Below are 27452 nucleotides of genomic sequence, written 5' to 3'. Positions count from 1 at the left end.
ATTCCAAATCAAAATACTCATACATGCAGATCGTATTGGTGATATATAATTCATTGAATTTTATCACCAACAGTTACTTTTTAAAAAAATTCTGGTGACCAAAGTACGGGATTAATGTGCCTAATGGGTAATCTGGCACTGTATTACTGGATGAATTTGAAAAGATCCTGAAGCAAGTGGCAAGCTTTGTTTCATTCAATTAATGCTACACACCAAGATGTACAACCACAATATTAAACAGGTTGTCTTGGAAACCCTTAAGCCAGTGTAGATGGGAAAGTACTTTAATAACTTTTTATAATAGTTTAAAAAACACTGCAAAAACTGTATTGTAATTTGACCAAATTAAAATGAACTAGTAGAATTCACTTGATAGATACCCACTGCCCAAACCAATAGTTAATGATTTACTTTTTTCACCATAAAAAGTTAAAATTTGTTTATCAAAAGCTATTAATCAGAACTGTTGAATCTTTGTAAAGTCAGATGAATGCATTTTTAGAATTAGTATAGCCAAATTGTTTTATGAAATGTTTGCTGTTTGTGCTGCATTGATCTCAGTTCTAACTAATTGAGATCATAGGAAATGTTCATAAGCAATCAGCTGGACCCGACTGAACAAGAACAAGTTAGGGACAACCATTTCATTTTTAGGGGACAGTCAAAGTAATATGACATTATATCTGTCAGTTGGCCATCATACAAAAGCAAGTCTTTGGAGGAGACATAGTGACAGAGTTTACCTAACTGAAGAATAATATCTGAGAAATATGTTTGTTAGTAAAATGGTTGGACCTAAAAGATGTTATATTTTCCATGGAAAATAAATGGTTGTACCCTAATCCTCTTTCTGTTATCATTAGGTACATGTATTTTCACAGTATTAGGCTACATGCTAAACATCTCACCTCATGGTAAAATTATCAACTGCAAAAGCAAGGTGCTTTATGGTTTGAAGTTATGTCAGTGTTCTTTGCTCAATTTACATACTTAAAAGAGTTTTACTAATGAATTATCATTGGAAACTTTAGTTCCTACAAAAGGTGCAAGAGCTGGAAATATCAGGGTTGATCTTTCAAATTAACTCGCGTTTTGTGAATATACAGGCAACAAATTTAAGTCCTAGTGATGGGCTGTCTTTAACTTCTAATGATGTATATTTTCAGTGTTTCCCATTTGTGCATTAGGGAAGTGCGCTAGAGAAAACTGATGCACACATTTTGTTGCCGTGCGTTTTTTTGACACAAAGGATTTTCATAACATGGTCAGGATTTATTTAATACCCAATGCATTGGACGATGGATGGCATAATATATACTTCGTGCATAGGCATTGACTGGTTACCCGCTTTGTTTGCTCCCTGCCTTGCACTCCTCTATTAGTATAGCAGAGTGCAATGCAGGGAACATATGAAACTATGAACCAGATTAGCATATGCAATGTTATGACGGAGTAGCTTCCCCTAATCTCATGAGCTCTCACGCGATTTCCATCGAGCTCAGCAAGTGTCATCTAGATGTTTAACCTCAGTGCTTGTTGCACTAGAAAGTGATCTCCAGATTCAAGCGTCATGCACTAAAAATCAGCGAAGAAAGTGAAAGAAACAACACAAAAGAGTGATTTCTGATCGCGTGATTGCGAAGACTGCAAACGTGAATAATCCTTTCGTGACAGGGTTTAGAATTTGTTAAAAATCTGCCCTCGTTTCGCCACAAGATATGTGGAGAACACATTATAACCCAAGACATTCTTTCACAACAAAGAAATCAGTAAACTTGCAGAGACAGATGCGTTATTTGGATTACAAAGTCAGCAGGCCATTGCAGATTTTGTTGGTTTTTAACTTTGCTGCAATAAAAGAAAGATCTTAAAGTTCAAGTGTAACTTATTAGAAAGAAGATGAATCATTATCCAACCTTGATATTTGGATAAATGTGTTCTAGGACAAAGTACAATGAAACCAATGATAGTACACATTTTATGAAAGGCAGTAAATCAATTGCCATTTGGTTAAAAAGATTTATTTGGCTTTTTGTATTGGCTTGTATGTACTGTGTTGGGCTATAATATTGCTTCGTATTGATTATAAGGAGACTGTTAAAAGTACGACTTTAAAAGAAAAATGAACTAATAAAATTATTCTTTGAATGGACAATGCATTTGGTTGTTAATTGGTTTATTTGTATGTTTAGAAAGAGAAAGAGAGTATGTTGTGCAAGTTGCAATATCCTATTTCAAGCTGAGAAAGTACGAGTCATATGAAAATTTGTCAGTACATTTTTGACCCCCACATTTTTTATTTGACCCCCAGTTCTGACACAAGGTTTTCTTTTACCCTCAATTTTACACCCCTGGGGGATACGCTGATTTTAAAGAATTTCATCAAGGTCTCAGATGAATCAGACAACCTATGAGATTCATGCATATTAATGAGGTGATCTTCAGTTTGATTGGCTGAGCTTGTTACCACTCTGTAGACCATATTTCTGGTCTTACTTTACCAAATTTGGAAATGGACATATATCGTCAAAATCTCAGACTTGTTTGATAATGGGCATATTAATGAGGTGATTCTGAGTGATTGACTGAGCTTGTTACATCTTGGGGAGTCATATATGATTTGATTACTATAAACTTTGGAACATATGCTTATGTTCTCAAGATCACTGATGAATTTGATAAAGAGCAAGAACTATGCATATTAATTGGGTGGTCTTGCATGTGAAAGGCTGAGTTAAAATTTTGATCAAACTTGGTAAATAGGCTTCACTCATCATCGTCTCTGAGCAGTAGAATTATAAGCATGACCCACACATCCTAAAGTTTGCATCTGACTGGTTTAGCTTGTCAACACATGTGGGGTAGTATTTCTTATCATATTGTTTGTAGACTTTCTAATTAAGTCATCAGGATATCGAATGAGTTTTTTTTATGAGCAAGACCTGTGCAGATGAATGAGGTGATTGTGGATCTGATTGGCTGAGCTTCTTACCACTCACTGTGCAGATGAATGAAGTGATTGTGCATCTGATTGGCTGGGCTTCTTACCACTCAAAAGATGGTATTTCTCTCCTGATTTTAATAATACAGTAAAACCTTTTATGAGAGACCACCCCTTCTGCCAACAAAAAGCAGTCTCTCAAGACAGGTGGTCTCTCATACCAGATTTGTACAAAAAGACCAGTTTCAGAACAATTTCAAGAAAATAACCACAATCACTGTACATATATTCTGTTCTTTATTAATAGTTCTTGCTAAAATATTGTATGCATTCTGCTGAAGAAACCAACACTAGACCATAACGATTTAAAGGACTACCGCCCAGTTTCTAATCTGCCATTCATTAGAAAAGTTTGTTCTATCCCTGCTTGTATCTCATCTGAATTCAAACAGTCTTTTTAGCAATGTACAATCTGCATATCGCTGTTGCCACAGTATTGAAACTACTCTTCTAAAAGTAGTTAATGACATTCTCTCTGCGTTCGATAGCGGAAAGATTACAGTCCTCACCCTCCTTGATTTGTCTGCAGCATTTGACACAATAGACCATGATATATTACTTCACCATCTCCAGCATGTATTTGGCATTCAGCCTTACTGTGGTTCAAGTCTTACTTGGTCAACAGGACACAAATTGTATCTGCAAATGGAATACACTCCAGCCCAGTTGATCTATGTTGTGGTGTTCCACTGGGGTCTGTTCTTGGACCTGTTCTCTTCATTTTGTACACTCAGTTGCTCTCAAGTGTCATAGATCATCATCCAGTGTCTCGCCAGTTGTATGCTGATGACACCCAAATATACAAATTTAGCTACCCAACCGAAGTTGATGCTACCATCCAAGGTGTAGAGAGGTGCATTTCTGATGTGAAATCATGGATGACATGTAACAAGCTGCAGATCAATGATGATAAAACTGAGGCCATTCTGATCACAACACAAAGACTTTCTCATTCACATCCTTTAGCTCAAACAATAAATATCAGTAACACCAACAATAAATTCACACAATCAGTACGAAACCTGTGTGTTACTCTGGACAGTACTCTCACATTGCACCAACATGTCATGAACATATGCAAGGCTGCATATCTTGAGCTGAGACGCATCAGCTCAATTCGCAGATACCTTTCAGTTGATGCCACTAAAACACTTGTGTGTTCATTAGTACTTTCAAGACTGGACTATTGTAATTAAATTCTGTCTGGTTCATCTCAATATCTGTTCCAGAAACTTCGAAAAAGTTAAAAACACAGCTGCTTGGATCATACTTAGAGTACCACGATCAGAGCACACCTCCCCACTGTTCTGTACCCTACGCTGGCTATCCATTCGATCCAGAATCCAACACAAAATTTGTTCTCTGTGCTACGTTTCACTGTCGGACTCTAGTCCAACATACCTATCCGACCTCCCCCATGTGTACACACCAGCAAGATACTTACGCTCCTCTTCTGACAATCGTATACTCATTATTCCCACTATGAAAACAAAGTCATATGGACAGCGTTCTTTTGCATACCAGGGCCCAGCAACGTGGAATGAATTGCCCACTGAACTTAGACACAAATACACGGTGATCCCATTCAAGAGTGCTCTCAAAACTCACTTATTTCGACTGCAAGAACAAACTTAAAGACCTAATAATGTTTCCTACCTTAAATATTCTCAGCATGTTTTTTTATGTTTTCTAATTTCATGGTGCTTGTTTTTGTAATCATATCATTATATGTTTTTTATCTTATAGGTGTTGTCTAATGTTGTAAAGCACTTAGAGCTTCTAAAGATTAGGCGCTATATAAAGTCCTCATTATTATTATTATTATCTAAAAACAAAATTATATAGCAATAAAGATATACTTCAATCATTAAATAGGAAATAACATTTACATTTGAAGATCACATATTTTACCATATGAAATCATTTCTGAATTACTTTTTGTGAGTGGTCTGATCTTTTTCACTTCTTTCATTTACAATAATTATTTTCTCCAGCCTTAAAATTTGTCTCATTTTATGTGGAGGTTTGTCCATTGTTATTAAGGTTCTAGGTGTTAAAATTACTGGTGCTCAATTGTAATATCAAACATAAAGACGATTTTGATAGGGCTGTGGGAAAATGTGAAAAATCTATACATGTGCATTGCATATCTAACAATTAATGAAATAAAAATCAACGACTTCATTCAAAGATGACATGCAGGGATTAACTCTATAAGCAAAGTGTGTAACCCGGTCACACCAACTTAAATAGATGGCAGCTTTGTGATTGGGATGTAATCACTTAACATCAGGGGGAAATACAACAAACATCACAAGTCTTGAACACTATCAATTGAATCCCACAAACAATTCTTTCTTGCTGGCTTAATAGACAATGATCTTATTCATCCCCGGCAATACAGATTAACTCTATATAGACAAACAATATACTTGATAAACAATGTTCCTTACATGTTTGTTTTCGATCAGAATAATCATTACTATTCAAGCAGTTGTTGTAACAATTGATTACATATATTGAGTATTGTCTGTCTGTTCTCATGATACGGTTGGTGATATGGATGCCAGCTCCTATGATAAGGCCGGGAAGCAGGCTAAGTGCGGGAATAATTAGTCTGGTAACCTGCTTTTTATGCTCCATGTGTTGCTCACCCCTATACGAATAGCGGAGAACAGCACAGGGAGCGTACGAAGCAGGGAACCTGACTAGGAAATAATCTACATATACTTTATGACAGAAACTATAAAACACTAAAAGCATTTATAAAATTTATAATGGTATGAGCGGTCATTTTTAGGGGGATTAAATAAAGGTTGGTGGAGTTTATCCTCATTTTTGTGATGTTGTCATTCATAGCAGTGTAGAAATGCATATTTTGTCAAGACATCACGGTTGCTGGTCGCGTTCAGCAGGTGGTCACACATAACAGAGCGTTTATATAATAAAATCGATCCATGCATTATGATTGTGGTCAGAAATGACAGGTGGTCACTCATAGCAGAGGTCGCTCATAGTATTTTTTACTGTACAAGCTAAACAAGGATAATATGGTCAGTATGTTTGATATATTTATTATGAGCAAGACCTATACGTATTTATGAGGTGATCTTGCATCTGGTTGACGATTTACATAAAAAGTTAGAGTCTGTGTTTTTCGTAGGATTTTTATCAAACTTGGTAAATAAGCTTATGTCATTATGGGAGCCCAATATGATATGAACAAGATTCTTGGATATTGATCATGTGATCTTGTATCTGTTTGATTGAGCTTCTCGACAGTCTGTTGTCTATATCTCAGATCAGATTTTGATCAAACTTGTTAAATAGTCATATGTTATCAAGATGTTGGATGAGTTTGATTATGGGCAAGATCTACTAATATTTATGAAGTAAACCTGTATCTCATTGGCTGTACTTTATTGCCCCTTTGGAGACCAAATTTCAGTCAGATTTTACTTCCATCTTGGTAACTAAGCTTATGTTATCATTATCTTATATGGGTTTTTTAATAAGTGAGATTTGCACATATTAATGAGAGAATCTTGCATCTGCTTGACTGAGCTTGTTACCTCTCTATTTTCTCTCCAAAATTCTTTAATACTTGGTAAAAAGTATTATATCATCAAAATCATTGATGACATTGATTATGAGCAAGAGACTGTATATATATATATATATATATATATATATATATATATATATATATATATATATATATATATACATATATATATATATATATATATATATATATATATATATATATATATATATATATATATATATATATATATATATTATGCCATTGTATTTGAAAAATACTTTGATCATTGTCAGATTGTAGTGAAATAGGTTGTCATGGTATAAAAGTAGGAAAGATAGATGTCATAAGTGTATTATTTCAACACCACCTATTCCTGCTTGGTGCTTGGTAGAATGGTCCAATGTTAACTTATGTAAGGCAGGTGAGTGATATCAAGCCTACATAGGCCTCATGTTTATATTGAAAAGTGCAAAACAGATTATGCAGTCCTCATAATCATGCTGTTCAATGTATCATCTTGATTTTGTTCTGTTTATCCCTCCCTCCCTCCCTATCCAAACAAGATTGTGCAAAGAAAATATTGGTTCAATGAACATGGTTGTGGCCATATTTGTATCCATATAAATTGTTGTATTTGTATCCATATTATACAGTGTTGTATTTGTATCCATATACAGTGTTGTATTTGTACCCATATACAGTGTTGCATCTTGTTTCAGCAGTTGGAGGGCCCTGAGTGGCCAAGTGGTCTAAAGCGCTCTCTGTTACGGATCACTGCCAGTAGCTTCTCGTGGGTCGGTGGTTCTTTCTGGGGTTTTCCCGGGTTCTTCCTCCACCATTAATACTGGCCGCCATGTATAGCCTATCTTGTGCTGAAAAATGGCGTTAAACCCCACAACAACAACAATCAGCAGTTGGGGATGGGGGGGGATAATTTATGTAATGCTCAGCGTAAAGGGCTTTTTTCAGGTTAAGGAACACTAGTAGTTTGAAATGTTATATTGTATACCCTGTTCATTGTATATTACATATCAGTTCATGTTATATTATATACCAATCCTGGTTTGTTTAAGAATTTAGGCTTGTAGTTTGATTGTACAACTTTTATTTCAGAACACCAGAAATGGCATGGCGGATTAATGGTGCATTCCGACATAGAGAAGTTGTCAAGAAGTATTGGGCTATCACAAAAAATGTTCCAAAGCCATCAGAAGGTAAAAAATAAATTGTCCACTATTTATAATGCCGTTATTGCTACTTCTGTTTTAAGACATTTGTTATATCTCCACCTGGTGCCTAGCTGGCTTGGTATTCATTGGATATTACAATATATATACTGGCTTATAAGTCAGGCTCATGTGCAAACATCATAGACTCTGATCTGATGTAGCATAATACACTGTCCAGCAGACTAAGTCTGTGTTATTTGTTCTACTGATTACTTTCAACAAACTGCAGAGACCAGATCCACTGGCACAGTGCATGATTGCAGCTCTTGGTCTGTGTAGTTAGTTGGATTTGTCTCACAAGTGAATGCATGTGGTATATATCTATCTATATATATATATATATATATATATATATATATATATATATATATATATATATATATATATACACACACACACACACACACACGCACACACACAGTGCAACCCAGCTATAACGTGTCCCACTATAGCGCGAATTCGGATATAACGCGGTTGTGGTGTGGCTCCTACAATCTTGTATATTCATTCGCACATTAAAAATAAATCTTCAGAGTACATGAAATAGTGTATAAAAATGTTTTATCATTATGGGGAAGAGACTGCATATAAATTTGAATTTAATATCATCGTGGCATGGTTCCTGAAATTTTAAATACATTTGTATTTTTCTAATACCGGGCAAGAACGTTTTTTTTTTAAAGTATGAGAAATAGTATGGAAAACGTTTAATATCATATTGGGGAAGAGTTTGCATATGAATTTTAATATAATACGATCATGGCGTATCTTCTGAAATTTAACAATATCACCAGGTTCTTGAAGTGTTGTGCCAGAATAAACATTTTCGGAAATGCTATTTATGACTGGTCCATGAGTAAAGTCCATAAGTTGTCATTGTGATTGTCTTCAATTAATTCTGTATACAATCATTGCTCAAACAATAGCTAACATATGTTTCTTTAACTGCATACATACACAACCAAGCAGCAGACAATACGGTGGTTGATGAAAGATTCTCACAGTTTAATAAACATCAAAAAACAAAAGCCGCCAAAATGTTTTCTGGGCTTGGTGATGTTATTAGATGCAATCAGATGACCAGTAAATAATGTCATTTTTATTAGTTGGAAATTGAAAGGTATGAAATTGTACATGTGTTCGGCTTTTAAAAAATTATAAACGTGACTCATGACCATCGCAGGCCAACTGCACTTCGTTCTTGGTTTATACATGTGTATGGTGTTTGTTTATGAACTCGTTATTAATTTCCTATTTTTTATGAAAAATATTTTACTGTTATGGAAAAGCAAGTTCACAAATGCAAGTCGTTCTCTGCACTTTGCACAGTGATTAGCATACTAGTTTTCACATTTTTGTTTACATTCACAAAATCTGAAGTAAAAGCTATATGGACGCTGGAAACGTGTATTGATTGTTAATTATTCTTGCTGTAGTCATTCAAATGAATAGGCGTACAAGCGTTAATTATTGTCAATTTGCAGTGCATAAATGTACATGGAAATGCATATGAGAAAATTTTAGCAGTATGAAATTTGTACAGACACCGTTCATAGACCCTGGAACGTAATGAACCATACACGTACTTCGTCTTTCTTAACCTAATTTTGCAGTTAATTTTTCACACTGAATTCAGACACATAATGATGCGTGACAAGATTATTGAATAGTTTAAATATGTGTGCAATTTTGGCAATGGAATTACATATATTGTGGATTAATTGCAAGCTCTGACAGTACAATATCAGATGGCAAGTAAACGGTGTTGATACTCTGTTCATGCTGTATATTAGATGTTGAATATAGACAGAATGATCTGGGATATTTTTATTTTAAATATTGTAAATATGTGTGCAATTTTTCATTGGAATTACATGCATTATAGATGAACTGCATGCCAAACGGCACGATGGTAAACGGTGTTGATACCCTATTCATCATACACATTATACATGAATGCATGTATATTTGCCAATGAGTTGTTCTCTGAAAAAAGTAAAATACTGTAAAACCCCGCATCCAATTTTTTGGACCCCAAGTATCGCTTTATAGCGGGGTACCACTGTATACATGTGTGTGTGTGTGCATATTGTATGAACTAGATGAAACAAGTTACAAAATGCTTTTTCTTGCAAGTCTAATTATACTGTCCTTTTTTCTGAATGTTTTTGGACCCTACTTGTCTTTGGACACCAAAATTCACCACAGTAATATTTTAATGTGTTGTGATTTTCGGATGATGTTTTAAATATTTTTCCTAAACTTACATTTATTTGAGACTGTCTCAGGAGATCTGATGTCTCATTTCAAGCAAACATCTCAGCAGTTTTGCCATTAATTACAGGTGCTTGTATCATTGCTTATTTAATGATAAATATGTAGGTAACGGTATAAATAAATAGTATGTGTATTACTCACAGGTAAATCATAAGCTGTGATATGAGCCCCTCTCAGATGGTAAATAAACAAAGATGAAGTTTTCAGTATGTATGTAATGCAGAAATCTAGACTTGCCAACATTACTTCTGGAATTATCAGCTTATAAGTAATAATAGAACTCTATGGTTTTAAACTAGGTAACAGAAGGAGCTAAAAACAAAATGTTTTGTAAGATTCAGCAAATAATTTATTTCCCTAGAATACAAAGTGAACATTTGAAAAGAACTTACAGTATTGTGAGTTAAATTCCAGATAGTCCTACAAATTCTATCACAAATCCAAATATATAGTTCAGAATGAATTCCATTGTTTATTCCAAATAGATTCCAATATTGAACATGCAGATGTGCCAATAGGCTCTAATGTGCTAACAGTCTTGTTATATCACAGTAATACAATCCAAAATGCCCTTGAATTAATTCACAATAATCCCAGCATAGGGATTTTGTCCATAAAGTATTAATGAGCAGTCTGTAATTTAAGTGAATAGTTTAAATTAATCCTCTCAAATTAAAAATGTACTCAACTATTTATTCCAATTTGGATGTTGATGTTGTTGAGTAATTTTGAATTAAATAACACGAATTCAGAAAGCTAAGACACAATATCAGAACCAGAATGAGGGTCAATTTCCCATCAAAATTGTAAACATCTTGTTTCTAGAACATTTTAAGATGTCAATAAGATCATGAATTTACAAGTAAAGAACTAATATCCTAAACTAAAATACAAGTAAACATGTTTACCTTCACTATAATGAACTTAAAACATAATCTAAAATCAAAGAGAAATATTAACTACATATTATGTTGTTTACAAAATAACCAGATTTTTGTCAGTTAGGCACTGTACTCAGTTACTGACCAAGGTCAGTCACACAATATAGATATAAATAACATATAACCATGGAGAAGAGCCAACACACAATACAAATTATATATATGTAACAGGAAGTATATATGGCAGGGTTCACATGGTCATTAAGGTCGTTGAAACCATTGAAAAATAAACACCTTGTTTCAAGTCCTTGAAAGTCATGTCTTTAACCGCCATGTGTCAAAGTCTACTGAAAAAAATGTAACAGTGGCATTAAACAGCTTTGTATAGAATGCTTACTAATTGTTCCATGGACCATTTGCAAGAAAAACTCTGCCATTAGCATGGGCACACCGTACACATTATCTCATGGGTACAGTGTACAGATCATCACATAGAAACACTGTACATATCACATGACTAGGTGGGACATCATGCTACATGTCTGCGGCATAATGCCCCATTGCTAGACATCACTATAAACTGCCACACTGCAGACATCATAGTGATATGACTGAAAAATTGTGAAAGCTACGTTAAAAATCCAAATCACACACACACATACACACTATGCACCTCATGACATGGGCACACTACACATCATGACATGAACACACTGTGCACATCATGACATGGGCACACTATGCACATCATGACATGGGCACACTGTACACATAACATGGGCACATTGTACACATGACAGTACACATCATGACATGGGCACACTGTACACATCATGACATGGGCACACTGTACACATCATGATGTGGGCACACTACACATAATGACAGTACACATAACATGGGCACACTGTACACATCATGATGTAGGAACACTACATATAATGACAGTACACATTATGACATGGGCACACTGTACACATAATGACAGTACACATCATCACATGGGCACACTGTTCACATCACATGGCACACTGTACACATCATGACATGGGCACACTGTATAACATCATGACAGTACACATCATGACATGGGCACACTGTATATTTCATAACATGGGCTTTGGGTTCCCGGTTGGTAGAGTGGACTAAAGCACTCATCTTTACCGATCCATGTAATCTCACCTCTGTCCACATGGATTCAAGTCTCGGGCTCAGCAAGTGTGGATATGTGAGAAAGATCATCAATGGTTTCCCCTGTGTTGGGGAGTTTTTTCCTCAACCAGTTATAATGGCCCATCATGTGCTGAAAAATGGCATTAAGCCCAAAACAGCATAACATGGGCACACTGTACACATCATAACATGGGTACACTGAAAACGTCATAATGTGGGCAGACTGTACACGTCATAACGTGGGCCCACTGTACACATCATAACATGGGCCCGCTGTACATGTCATAAAATGGGCTGACTTTACATAGCACATGTGAATACTGTACAATCATAACATGGGCTTTCTGTACACATCATAACATTTGCACACATTTTATGTCATAACATGAGCACACTGTACACATTATAACATGGGCACACTGTACACATAACATGTGTGCACTGTTTACATCATAAAATGTGCACACTATACACATTATAACATGGGCACACAGTACACATCATAACATGGGCCCACTGTACCATCATAACATGGTCCACTGTACCATCATAACATGGGCACACTGTACACATAACATGGGCCCACTGTACCATCATAACATGGGCACATTGTACAAGCATGAGATGGATACACTATGTATTTCATAACTTGGGCAAGGGCCCCGAGTGGTCTAAAGCGCTCACCGTTACAGATCACTGCCATCTCACCTCTGTCTGCGTGAGTTCGAGTCTCGGATTTGGCTAATGTGGTTATGTGAGAAAGCTTGCCAGTAGCTTCTCATGGGTTGGTGGATCTTTCTGGGGGTTTCCCGTGTTCTTCCTCCACCATTTATACTAGCCGCCATGTATAGCCTATCTTGTGCTGAAAAATGGCGTTAAAGCCTACAACAACAACAACAACATAACATGGGCACAGTGTACTATCATAACATGGGCTCACTGTACACAAAATCCAGAAAGTATTCATTTGAATTTCATCCCCTTCCTTTCCACCTTTAGTATCATGACAGATAATATCTATTTTGTTTATCTTTAATGTCAAACACTAAAAGCATTGTATCCAGTTATATTACCAGCGTAAAGTTTTGGCAGACACATTGTTAAATACTGTTATATGGGATGTTATTGTAAATTGCTGTGTTATTGTATGATGTACTAGCAGATCTGGATCTGTGTAGTTTGATAGGAGTATTCAGCAGAACAAACAACATCATGGACCCAGATTTACAACTAGAATATGCTTCAGCAGATCAGGGTCAATGTTGCTTACACTTGGACTCGACTTATAAACATGTATATACGGTAACTAAATTCTTGGATCAAGTCATATGTTCTTCAAATTGCACTTCTTTCCCATTCTCCTTAAGTGTAAAATTGTGTTCCTAATAAAAGCACATATTTGTAAGACTTGAAATACTTTATCCAGAAGGATTAAGAACATTAGAAAACAAAATTGGAGATAAGGCAACTTCTTAATACAGCTTCTGTTTGCAGCTACTTTAATTTTTTGTTTCTGGTTGTCAAACAAATTTGCAGCTATTTTACTAAGAAGTTAATTGTTTATTGATACAAATTTCATAAAAACTGGGAACTAGTTGCTATTTAATATCGTGAATACAGCCTCTGCATCAAGTATGAAAAAAAATAGAACATGAAAAATAAGTAATTTTAGCAAAAGTAGACACATTATTAAATACTATTTTAATTGGGTTTTCGTTATATATTAGTGTATGTATTCGCTTCTAAGTCAAGTAAAACAGCAAACTGCAAAAATGGGTTCATGCAGTTTGATAGGATTAATAAGTACAGAAAACAACATTGACACTATCTGCTGGCACCTTATGCATTAGTAGATCAGGGTCAGTGTTGTTTGTAGTTGGAATTGACTTAAAATCAAGCATATAGGGTATCAAAATTCTTGGCTGAAATGGCATGTCCTCCAAAATTATACTTTTTTCCTGTTCTCATTAACTGTAAAATTAAGTTCCTAAAATAAGTGCATTTTTGTAGGACTTTATCTGAAATGCTTAAGAGCCATTTTAAAGCAATTGCAGATGTGCTAATTCCGTTTCCTAATACTATAAACCAATGTTTAATTGCAGTTACTGTAATTTACAGTTATTTATTTGTGCAGATCACTGTTTATTTATGATCTTTCATGAAAACTGAATTGATTTCTGTTTAATTTCAAGGATGCAAACTTTCCATCATATCTGCAAAAAAAATAGCTCTTAAAAAATATAGCATAATGAAAGAAAAGTAGATATGTTATGATATACTATTCTTAAAGGGATATCATTATTCATTATACAGTATCATTATTCGTTATACAGTATCATTATTCATTATACAGTATCATTATTCATTATACAGTATCATTATTCATTATATGGTATCATTATTCATTATACAGTATCATTATTCATTATACAGTATCATTATTCGTTATACAGTATCATTATTCATTATACAGTATCATTATTCATTATACAGTATCATTATTCATTATACGGTATCATTATTCATTATACAGTATCATTATTCATTATACAGTATCATTATTTGTTATACAGTATCATTATTCATTATACAGTATATTACTAATATTTACAAGCTGTCATCTTTTTATGTAATTTTTCAATGCTGATCCGAGTTGGTGTTGCTTTATTATGGCTTGTTTCACTGTCATGTGTTGTCCTTTATGTTGCAGGCATCATAAACATACCGATGGCTGAGGGCACGGTGCAGGGAAAGACTCGGGTAAGGGAGAAATAGACTTCAGATACATAAGTTCATCCTGCTCTTTGTATGTAAATACTATCACTGCCAAGAACAATAACATTAAAAGAGGCAATTTTTCAACCTTGCTTTTGCTACAAATACATTTACAAACTCAGTAATGGTAATTATTTACTTTCATTTACATTATGTTTTGTAAATCTTTCGTGCAACTAGTTGTGCAGTTCTTGAGGGATTGTTTTGTTATTTATTTATACTTACTTTTTATCATGATGTAAAGATGTAAATATTATTCCACAGTTATGTCCCATGCTTAACATATGAAACAGTTATTGTCAGAGTTATGTCCCATTTTTAACATAGAGTAGGAATCAACTGTTGTTTCAGTCTTTTGTGCCAAATTAATCACAAAACTGTGAATATATACAATCACATTAAGGTGCACATGACATTCCAGCATGAATTGGTTTGAGTTATATTGTAAACCACTTTAGTTGCATCTTTATTTTTATAGGAACTGTAATTTATTAATCATAAATGTTAGCATTGAAAATTCCACAAACTGTATTGCTAAGTATAAAAGAAGGATTTCATAACAGTTGAATGATATAGCTGTGTGTTTTAGTAATACATCAAATACGTATAATCCATAAGATGGTATATTGTCCGTCATCCATCTAATTGTTAACACAAAGTTGATGCTGCCAGTCTTCCTAGTAAACTGGGTTTAAGCCTGGCCAAGTCATATCAGAGACTTTTAAAAATGGCACTAGCAGCTGCCTTGCTTGGTTCTAAGCATTAAGAAGTTAGACTGGTTGGCCTGGTGTCAGGATAATGTGACTGGGTGGGACCTGATGCTACATGTCTGCAGCATGATGCCTGATTGATAGACATCACTATAAACTGCCACACTGCAGACATTGTAGCGATATGATTAATATCGTTTAAGCTATGTTAAAAATCTAAATCACACACACTTCCTAAGCCACTTCGGGGATTGTCATGAAACTTGAAACACAGATTCATCCCATGGTCTAGTTGGTCCTAAATGAAAATGGCACCTATCTTGAAAATCTTGTCATTGCTACTCCTTCTGAATAAAAAGACATATTGACAGTGGGTTTTCACAAGAATAATTCCTATGATGTCAAGTTGGTCCTGTATGAAAGTGGTGCCACTTGCAGTATGGTCACTGCAGTGGACATTTTGAAAATTGTGTTATTGATTCTGTTGAATGGATGGTTATATCAGAATAGGGTTTCTGCTGAGAATCTTGTTATCGCTACTCTTTTTAAAATAGAAAGTTGTGCAACCTCTCTGGTGGCCTGGTGGTTAGAGCATCCACCCCGGATGTGGTAGGTTGCAGGTTTGAACCCCGGCCGAGTCATACTAAAGACTTGTAAAAAATGGTACTTGCAGCTGCCTCGCTTGGTGCTCAGCAATAAGAGGTTATTGGTAGGCCTGGAGTCAGGATAATGTGATTGTGGAATATGATGCTACGTGTCTATGGCATGATGCCCCAGTGCTTATCACTATAAACTCACACTATAGACATGGAAATGATATGACTGAAACAATTTGACCAATAGACTTCTAATGATGTCTACCTGGTCCTAAACGAAAGCAGTGCCAAACCAACACTCAGATATGGCCACCAGTGTATCCCCTAGGGGTGTTAAATTGAGGGTTATGGAAACCTTGGTGTCAGAACTGGGGGTCAAAAAAAAAAATGTGGGGGTCAAAAATGTACTGACAAATTTTCATATAATTCATACTTTTTCAGCTTGAAATAGGATATTGCAACTTGCACAACATACTCTCTCTCTCACTCTCTAAGCATACAAATAAACCAACATGCACAATTAACAAACAAATGCATTGTCCATTCAAAGAATATTTTTATTAGTTCATTTTTCTTTTAAAGTCGTTCTATTAACAGTCTCTTTATAATCAATATGAAGCAATATTATAGTCCAACACATTACATACAAGCCAACACAGTAGTCCCCCTCTTATAAGGCCACCCCTATTGCAGCAGGGAAGTGGCCTTAAAATGAGGGTGGCCTTTCTAGAGGGGGATGACAAAAGTGAATAGTAAATACATATGAAGAAAGTCACAAGTACATTTAATTCTAAAACATTTAATATTTTCATTAAAAAATCACATGCATGTTGTGAAATAAATGTAAAACAAACTGTTTCATCATTTTCAAAAGAATGTTATGAATAACCATTGATATAGTTTTAAAACTGTCTTTATAATTATGTTACAAATCACATCATCTGTCACTTTGTTGGTAACACTAACAGTCTAAAAACCAAACCAGTCTCGTCACAATAAAAAATATCCTTGCTGTCATATCCAATGCATATATCGTTTATTCTTTTGTTCCAATCTTCATTATTAACATCAGCTGATTCTCCACTAAGGACAGAACACTTTATATTGTATCGCACTTGCAATCTGTGCAACCATCCGTTACTTGCGGTAAAGTCGTCATATCCCAATTCAACTGACAAAATTGTTGCTTTTTCTTGTCATTCAAATCAGGATTCAAACAATCTTCCTTTCTCCATCCATTTCACCTTCCCACTTCTGCAGAATTGTTTCCTTATCTTTCACGATATTGTTATCTGAGTCTTTCCGACATTAGTTTTCTGCGAGAATCCTCGACCCCCCCCCCACCTCTCGGTCAGTTGAATTAATTTCACTTTCTCTTCTAAACTGAGAATTTTTCTTTTCCTCGATGACATGTTGATCTTTTTGCAGTAAGTTATTCATGTACAATACTGATAAAACAATTTTTTATGCATCTAAACAAATTGCAGTGTGTTTATAAAGGAAGTGATCTTGTCACGTGATTCGTTAGTCGCAGTCTGGCACCCTATTGTTTATATATATTTTTTTTACACTAAAACGGCTTTGATATGTGCCATTAACATCACGCAGATTTGACCTCGCGGCGTTTATTTGTAATTTTGACAGTTATTGTCAGTAGTAATAGCCACTAATTATTAAAGTCAACAAGCTCAACATCTTACTAAGGGAAGCCATAAAGGGTATCAAACCATTTTCCTGCTGACTTGTGTATTGTATATCGATACTGCCACTTTTGAGCTGTTGCTACTGTTCAATAATTGTAATCTTAGCAATTATCAGTGACTAAACCGGACATCTTATGATAACACAGCAGCAAAGCTAATTGGATTACATGTACTTACCCTTTTGTATGGATTAAAATTTGAGTGTTTCTCGGCTTTATGGAATAAATGTGGCTTCCCGTGAGGTGTAAATGATATAATATTAACCTTAGTGGTACATGTACTTTAGTCAACACATAGTCAACACTTCTTTCAATAACGAAAACCTGACATCGGGAAACATAAATTGGATTACTTAACACACATTATGAATAAAATACTGGTTCTGGATACATATTAAAATAAAATGCGGCCGCTTGTGAGGGGTAAGTTTTATATTATTGCACTAATATGCTGGCCACTGGTCACGTTAGCCGGGTGGCCTTTCGCAAGGGGTACTTTTGAACACAAACTTGTAGGTGCCAACGGATTCTAGCCCCAAGGAGTGGGTAGCCGCTGGTCAGGGGGGCTTTTCAAGAGGCGAACTACTGTACAAAAGCCAAATAAATCTTTTTAACCAAATGGCAGTTAATTTACTGCCTTTTATAAAATGTGTACTATCATTGGTTTCATTGTACTTCGTCCTAGACCACATTTCTCCAGGTATCAAGGAGGATAATGATTCATCTTCTTTCTAATAAGTTACACTTAAACTTTAAGATCTTTCTTTTATTGCAGCAAAGTTAAAAACCAACAAAATCTGCAATGACCTGCTGACTTTGTAATCCAAATAATGCATTTGTCTCTGCAAGTTTGCTGATTTCTTTGTTTTGAAAGAATGTCTTGGGTTATAATGTGTTCTCCAGATATCTTGTGGCGAATGCGGGCAGATTTTTTAAAATTCTAAAACCCTGTCACAAAAGGATTATTCACTTTTGCAGTCACACTGGTAATCCTAATGGATGTGCCTTATTCCAGTCAATCTAATTATTTTCTCCATTTTTCATTAGAGTTAGATCAACATTTACTCTTTTGTGTTCTGCTTCTTTCACTTTCTTCACTAATGATTTTTAGCGCACGACATTTTAATCTGGAGATCACTTTCTCGTGCAACAAGCATTGAGGTTAAACATTTAGATGACAGCTTGCTGAGCTCGATGGAAATTGCATGAGAGCTCACAAGATTTGGGGAAGCTACTTCATCATAACATTGCCTATGCTAGTCAGGTTCCTTGTTTCATGTGTTCCCTGCGGTGCTCTATGCTATACGAACAGAGGAGTGCAAGGCAGGGAGCAAACAAAGCAGGGAACCAGTCAGTGCCTATGATCAAATTATATAGAAGGTCATCCATCGTCCAATGTATTGGGTATTAAATAAATCCTGATCACATTATGAAAATCCTTTGCGTCAATAAAATGTGCGCGTCAATTTTCTTTAGCATGCATCCTTGACGCACAAATGTGCATAAAGGGAAACACTGATGGCCACCACAGCAGCTAATTTGAAAATCTTGCAGTCACTGAAGAATATCAGAGATGGTTTCAACACATGGCAGTTCAGGAGGCCCCATGTGGCTGAGTGGTTTAAGGCACTAATCTTTACAGATCATTGACATCTTACCTCTGCATTGGTTCAAATCTTGTCTCTGCTTTTATGGGTATATGAGAAAGCTTGCCAGTAGCTTCCTGTGTGTTGGGTTTTTTTTGGGGGGGGGTCCCAGGTTTTTCTTCCACCAGATATACTGGCTGCCATGTATAGTGTATCATGTGCTGAAAAATGGTGCTCAACCCACCAAATCAAATCTCAGCAGTTAACAGGAAGAAATTGTCTTGTCTTGATTTCCTGGAATCTTTTTTTGGCCAGTAGAGCATCAGTCCCTGCAAGGGACTCTTGTTATTGATTGGTGTTTCTTTCTTCTTCTTAATGTCAGTTAAATTATTCACATTTATGGTATTGTAATGAAAATGATCTTTAGGATAAATAATGGTAATATAAATATATTTTAGACTCAAAGTTTTTAAAGAAAAATAGTCAGAGCAGTATAAATTGAGTAAATATTTAGAGTGAATGAGTGAAAAGTGACTTTCAACTGCTACTTCAAGCTGCCAGCATAAAAGTACAACATTTTCAGAGCAGATCAATACATTTTAATGGACTTTCAGATCAATACATTTTAATGGACTTTCAGATCAATACATTTTAATGGACTTTGCTGTTTGCTTCATTAGGTTCTGGCCCAGATTCTGAACATAGAATTTTGAACACGGCTTTCAAGAGTGATTTTTATCCATGTGATGTTGATTGTTTCAGATGGTACTTAGGCCAGACTATGGGGAACAGCGAGAGTTGTTAAAGATGAAGAAGAACTACCAGCCTAAGTATGAAGCAGTTACCAGATACAGAGTTAGAGATTCCCATGGTAGTGCTGCATTGGTGGAGTGTATACCGGAAACAGGTCAGTAACTGATAGATACAGTTCGAGATTCCCATGGTGGTGCTGCATTGGTGGAGTGTATACCTGAAACAGGCTAGTAACCAATAAATACAGTTAGAGATTCCCATGGTAGTATTGCATTGCTGGAGTATATACATGAACAGGTTAGTTACTAAATACAGTTAGAGATTCTCATGGCAGTGTTGCATTGGTGGAGTGTATACCTGAAACAGGTTAGTTACCAATAGATGCAGTTAGAGATTCCCGTGGCAGTGCTGCATTGGTGGAGTATATACCTGAAACAGGTTAGTAACCAACAGATACAGTTAGAGATTCCCATGGCAGTGCTGCATTGGTGGAGTGTATACCTGAAACAGGTTAGTTACCAATAGATGCAGTTAGAGATTCCCATGGCAGTGCTGCATTGGTGGAGTATATACCTGAAACAGGCTAGTAACCAATAAATACAGTTAGAGATTCCCATGGTAGTATTGCATTGCTGGAGTATATACATGAACAGGTTAGTTACTAAATACAGTTAGAGATTCTCATGGCAGTGTTGCATTGCTGGAGTATATACCTGAAACAGGTTAGTTACCAATAGATACAGTTAGAGATTCCCATAGTAGTATTGCATTGCTGGAGAATATACCTTAAACAGATTAGTTACTGGACTCTGAGGTTACCAGTGAGGTGCTGCATTGGTGGAGTGTTTACCTGAAACAGGTTAGTTGCCAATAGATACAGTTAGAGATTACCATGGTAGTACTGCATTGCTGGAGAATATACCTGAAACAGGTTAGTTATCAATAGATACAGTTAGAGATTACCATGGTAGTATTCCATTGCTGGAGTATATACCTAAACAGGTTAGTTACTAAATACAGTTAGAGATTCCCATAGTAGTATTGCATTGCTGGAGTATATACCTGAACAGATTAGTTACTAAGTATAGTTAGAGATTCCCATAGAAGTATTGCATTGCTGGAGAATATACCTGAAGTAGATTAGTTACTAAAGACAGAGATTACCATTGTGGTGCTGCTTTGGTGGACTGTATACCTGAAACAGGTTAGTTACCAATAGATACAGTTAGAGATTCCTATTATAGTATTACATTAGTGGAGTGTATTCCTGAAACCCAAATATTGTTTGTATGGTACACAGTCACACAAATCACATACAGGGTTGCCTGTATTCAACAATTATACACAAATTGATCATTCAGGTACACTGTCTTTACAAATATTGTGTTTTGACTTGAATATTAGGCCACTCAGGTATAATGACTTTACAAATATTGTGTTATGACATGAATATTGGACCACTTGGGTACACTGTCTTTATAAATATTGTGTTATGACATGAATATTGGACCACTTGGGTACACTGTCTTTATAAATATTGTGTTATGACATGAATATTGGACCACTTGGGTACACTGTCTTTACAAATATTGTGTTATGACATGAATATTGGACCACTTGGGTACACTGTCTTTATAAATATTGTGTTATGACATGAATATTAGACCAGTCAGGTACACTGACTTTACAAATATTGTGGAGTCCAAGGCTCAGCTAGCATGGGTACGTGGGAAAGCCTGCCAGTAGCTTCTCGTGGATCGGTGGTTCTTCCCTGGGTTTTCCAGGGTTCTTCCTCCACCATTTATACTGGCCACCATGTATAGCCAACCTGTGCTGAAAAAATGGCATTAAACCCTAGAACAACAACAACAACAACAAATATTGTGTTCTGGCATGAATATTGGACCGCTTGGGTACACTGACTTTACAAATATTGTGTTATGACATGAATATTAGACCACTCAGGTACAGATATTGTGTTTTGATGTCAATATTGGACCACTCAGGTTTACTGGCTCTGCAGATATTGTGTTCTGATGTAAATATCAGACCACTCTCTACATATGTTGTGAAAAACATGAATGATGTATGGTACAGTAATAAAACTTGCTATATTATATGTAATTTTTGTATACTATTTGTTAAATATTTTAGAGAAATGACAGATTATTCAATATATTATATACCTACATTACAGGAATTAAACACCAGATAAGGGTACACCTTGCCTTTGGTCTCAATACACCTATCTTGGGAGATCACAAGTATTCTCACTTTGAAAAACTGGCACCTCAGGTGAGTAACAAAGTGTTTTTCTTCTTACATTTTGGTGTTTGTGTTTCAAAATTTGAAATGATATTTCACGTAAAGTCAGCTGAACTAGCTTGAACTATTATCATTTATACATAAAACTCACAGTTGTATGGCACAGTGTATTTCTATCATGGATGTATATTTCTATGATGGATTTATATTTCTATCATGGTTTTATATGATTATTTATTGGGAAAGCATCAGAGATAAGGATATCTGATGGTGCCATAATGTATGAGCATTTACGATTATAGTTTTAGACTTTCACATTTTTCTGAGGGATGATGCTTTCAACCCAACCCCCAGCTTGTTTCACTTCACTTGCATCCTCCTCCCTTTTTTGAATCAGAAACACCTGTTTAAATAACTAGAGACAGCCCTGCATACAAAGACGCTGAACCAGCTATGTTAAGGTATATTCTTTTGCCTTCCCCAACTCTAATTCCTCTTGTACCATAAGTACTTGCTTATAAGTCGACTCCAACTGCAAGCAAGATTGACCCTGATCTGCCATTGCATAATGTGCCAGCAGATCAGGGTCTTTGCTGTTTGTTTTACTGATTCCTCCTCACAAACTGCATAGACCTAGGTTTGCTGGTGCATTATGCAACAGCAGATGTGGGTCTCTATAGTTTGGAGTCAGATTCGACTTATAAGTGAGTAACTACACTCCTAACCACAAGTATATCCTATTGGTTCATCATGCGAATAAAGAAATATCCAATTAAAAATGAATCATTTTACATTCATTTCCCAGCTTTTATGAGTTATATTTTGAATTTTCATTGTTAAATCAGTTTAACAAACAAATGAAAGAAATAAAAGCACATGGTGTTAAGGAAGGCACTGAATTATTATTAATAATGCCTGCATGAGGGCAAACCTATTTCCTTTACCATTTTGTATATGGTTCCAAAGTTGCTGAAGTAATGCAAGATACACAACACAGTTTTCACATAAAAAACTTAATACCTTTTATCTTTCACATTTCAGAAATTACCACCTGATATTCTTCACAGTTTGAAGGTTCAGCAGAGTAAAGTACGCTATGTGCCAATGCACTTACATGCATTGTCAGTCATGATACCAGAGTTCCTGGATGGAAAGAACTTTTATGTGTCAGCCACCTTGCCAATGCATTTTGTCAGGAATCTAAGCAGTTTGAAACTTAAGATCAATCCATAGTAATAAATGGATTTAGGACCATTTTTTTTTTTCTTGCTTTTTTTCATAATAAAAAATGCAACAATTTTATTTCAAATAATTGCCTTTGTTTACAAGCTAAGCTGTATTAAAGCTGGTCTAATAACTGCCTTGGATGCATTTTGTCTGTGATTTGTTCTGACGTATGTTCTTGTCTTGCTCTTGAATTACGCTGATTCATTTCAAGTTTTATGTACACTTTATTTACAGAAATGCCAACCATTCTGATTTTATATAAAGCATTCCTGTTTTTAACCTGAAATATGTTTCTCTTGTCAGATTCTGATTTTCTGATCAGATAAACTTTATATAGGCCAACTGCAGCCTGAACATCATCAAACAGACTGCATCAGTTACTCGTTGCAGACTGTTTTTTTCTTCAGGCCAGGTATATGTTAGCTGTCTCTTAACCAACAGAAGCAAATATTACAAAATCCAGAATTCCATCAAAGATTTGCCTAAATTGTCAGTGTGTAATATGAAGGAATAAAAAAAAAAAACCAAAAAACCACCAAGAGATGTTACATCAAATGTTATCAGTGTTTTTGTATGTGTATTCTGATTTTTATCAGAAGCGAGAGAGATAGAGATCATTATCGGCGGAAGAGAGGGTTATTCAATATGAAGATACCTCTGACAATTATTGAAGGAAAACTAGTAACACATTCTACATTTTATTATTGTAAAACAAAATCAGTGATACAAAGAACATTCTATCACAAAAATAGTTATATAATAAAATTAGTCATAGAACGCAAATTAAATGGACTACCATTACTTTTGTCATATAACAAACAGCCTGACCTAATGGTTAATGTTTGTAGTTTGTGTTCAAAGTTACAGATTAGGTGTCTTTTCTCTTTCCTTTGGACAGATCTGGATGGTGTGCTTAAACCTCTCTGGTAAGATTCCTCCACATATTGTGGGGGTCTTATTGAAGAAGTGTATTCTTTGGGATTTACGCCATTGCAACTCTGCTTCTAATTATTTTTAATGACCTTGGTGGATGAGTTTTACAACATTGTTCATTATTCTTAATTTTTTCAAACTCTTTCCAGTGAACAGTGCATGTGTAAATCATGGTTCAAAATGTCAAGGTTTTTCAAATATAGTCACTGATACTTAAAATAGAAAAGTATTGAAATAATGTTTTTGTTAACTGCTTAGCAGAATTTGGCCAGATTTGTATCAGAAAACATCCTGGCAGGAAAGTCTTTAAAGTTTGTTCCAAATATGCTGATCAACAATTATGTATAGTCACCAATACTGTAAACAGAAATATCTTTAAATGACTTGTTCCAAAAAACAATTTGATAGAGTTTTACAAAAATTAGACTGAAAGTATCCTGGTACAAAGATCTTTCCGGTTTGCTACAATGATGATGATGATGCACTATGAATTATCGCTACCTTTATAAAAAAGATAAAAAAAATACCTTTAAACAATGTCATCTTGAAAAGACCAGACATTTACCGCATTAGATGTAAAGCATTCTGGTATGAAGTGTGTTTTTGTTTATACAAATATTCTCAAACTGGCATCAAATATCACTGCTGTTACAAAAAATGGAAAAAAATCTGAACAAATCCAGAGAAAATGACACTAAACATTCATTGATTGCATTTGACTAAAAATAAAATATCACTTTGAATACCTTTCAAATTAATACAAGTGATGCCAATCCATGATCGAATATTGCTGCTATTACATAAAGTCGTGTTATATATTCATAATAGTTTTTGTAAGTGTTGTTTAGCTCATGACATTTTTAATTATAAGATCCTATGAATAGGTTTTGAACTGTTAAGTTGAGTCAGGTACAATGCATACTATTCCATTCTTAAAATTCCAAGGTCAGTGTTCTGAAGAATCGGGAAAAACATTACATGGTTCAACATGGCCATGAATGATATGAATGGAGTTCACGTGTGTTGAATTCAACTCTTGACTGATTTCTTGATTAGCCAATTTGAATTCGCTGATTTGTTGATATTTCGAAATACAGAATGATTCAATGAAAGCTTAGTATAAGCAGTCTGACAATTAAGCATTGTCTTTCTATATAAGAGAAAATATATGCTGAAATCACCATTCTTAAAGTATTACTGGTATTGTTGAGTTATTTTGAGAAAAGGGTTTATTCATTAACTCTTATGATTGTTAGTTGGAATAACTGTGTTTAGTATGTTTAGAACATTCATTTTAAAGGATATTTGGATACCCATATAAAAGCTATACAGGATTATTGTGACTTTATTGAAAGGACAGTTGGATATTTACCATAGTATTTAAAGACTATCTTGATTATTTGGAATTTGCAATAAATTCACCTAAAAACTATTTGGATTATTTGGAATTTACCGTGAATTTGCCTAAATACTGATTGGATTTTTTAATTTACTTGGAATTTACTTAAAGACTTTCAGATTTAAAACAGTGACTTCTTCTGTACTGTTGACACATCAGTACATTATAGTTATCATTCAGAATACCTTTGGAACATATTACATAAGATATATTGATATTGATAGAATATTTTAGGAAATAAGAATTCATGCCATACAGTAAGGTATTCTTAATTCTTTCATTTTGGATTTTAAGGAAATAAATTAATATTTTTAATTTTACAAAACTTGTTGGTTGTCGCTCTTTGTTATGGTAGGTAAAGCCCCTACCTTGCAACAGCAGACAAAATTTGAATTGAGTTTTTATTAGACCCTTCTTAGCACAAATTTATAAAATTTGACCATGGTTCCTACACTTTCAGGAAAAAGTCGAGAGAAATAATTTTTTCCCGACCGTGAAAAGTTTTTGAATTTTGCAAATATTGACGAAAGTTGGGAAAAACCCGGGAATTTTCCTCCACAACGTGACGCCCGAAACAATTATGTAATTGAGTCGTAACTGAACTGATCCTGAGTTTAAATTTATTGAGTTCTAATCAGAATATTAGGAGGTTGCAGTATTGATCACTTGCGTGCTTGCAATAAATATATTTGTTGAGACAATCCAAGCGGTCAGTGGATTAGATGCATCTAGTAGACGTTTTGTTTTACAGACAGCTCGATGTCTTTTTTTTTTTAATGGGAGGTATGAAAACCAGTCTAGCATCACAAGAGACCAACATGATGGTGGCGCGCTTAGCGGATGGGCTAGCAAACTTAAACGTTGTTAAATCGAGTTATACCTGCATAAAATCGATAGGAAAACTATTTGTTTTCTAAGAAATTGCGAGAGTATTAAAATCGTTATGTCTTTAATCTGCGGAAAGACGATTAAATTAATGCGTTGATGAAAGCTGAGCTGGTACTAGCAATTTTCGATAGCTTGTCACACGAGCAGACATAATCTCACAACCGTGATTTTTAAATATTGTAGAAAAAAAATATTAAATGAAACTCGTATACTGGTTCTTTTTGGGGTTTTCCTGGGTTCTTCCTCCACCATTAATACTGGCCGCCATGTATAGCCTATCGTGTGCCGAAAAATGGTGTTAAACCCTACAACAACAACAACTTTCCCAGCCAGCTTTGGTCAGAAAGTTGATGATGCTTTGTCGATTATCGTAAATCTCTGGAATTTACTGAGTCTATGGAGGATAGGGTACACCCTCCCCTCAGGATTCCCAAAACCTTACAAAACGTCAGGGGTAGGCGAGAAGGAAAAGTCTTGGTCATTCGACATGACTGTCAAATTAAATCTACA

At 35.1% G+C, this 27452-nt stretch overlaps 1 protein-coding gene across 1 annotated transcript in view; it reads left to right on the top strand.

The window, feature by feature from the left end:
- LOC149776816 (uncharacterized) overlaps positions 1-23857 on the top strand; it is a 38494-nt gene extending 14637 nt beyond the window's left edge. The window contains exons 6-10 of the mRNA XM_089941524.1: positions 7662-7762; positions 14819-14868; positions 20240-20384; positions 22428-22525; positions 23537-23857. Of these exons, the coding sequence (XP_089797650.1) occupies positions 7662-7762; positions 14819-14868; positions 20240-20384; positions 22428-22525; positions 23537-23728 (586 nt within the window). The 3' untranslated portion in view covers positions 23729-23857. The remainder of the gene's footprint in view (positions 1-7661; positions 7763-14818; positions 14869-20239; positions 20385-22427; positions 22526-23536) is intronic.
- Positions 23858-27452: the final 3595 nt, after the last annotated feature.

Source organism: Sinohyriopsis cumingii, chromosome 18 (assembly GCF_028554795.1).
Source record: "Sinohyriopsis cumingii isolate HCF-2022 chromosome 18, ASM2855479v2, whole genome shotgun sequence".
In the NCBI taxonomy this organism is placed as follows: Eukaryota; Metazoa; Mollusca; class Bivalvia; order Unionida; family Unionidae; genus Sinohyriopsis; species Sinohyriopsis cumingii.
Note: the sequence above shows the minus strand (reverse complement) of the source record. Positions and strands in the feature narration are given on the sequence as shown.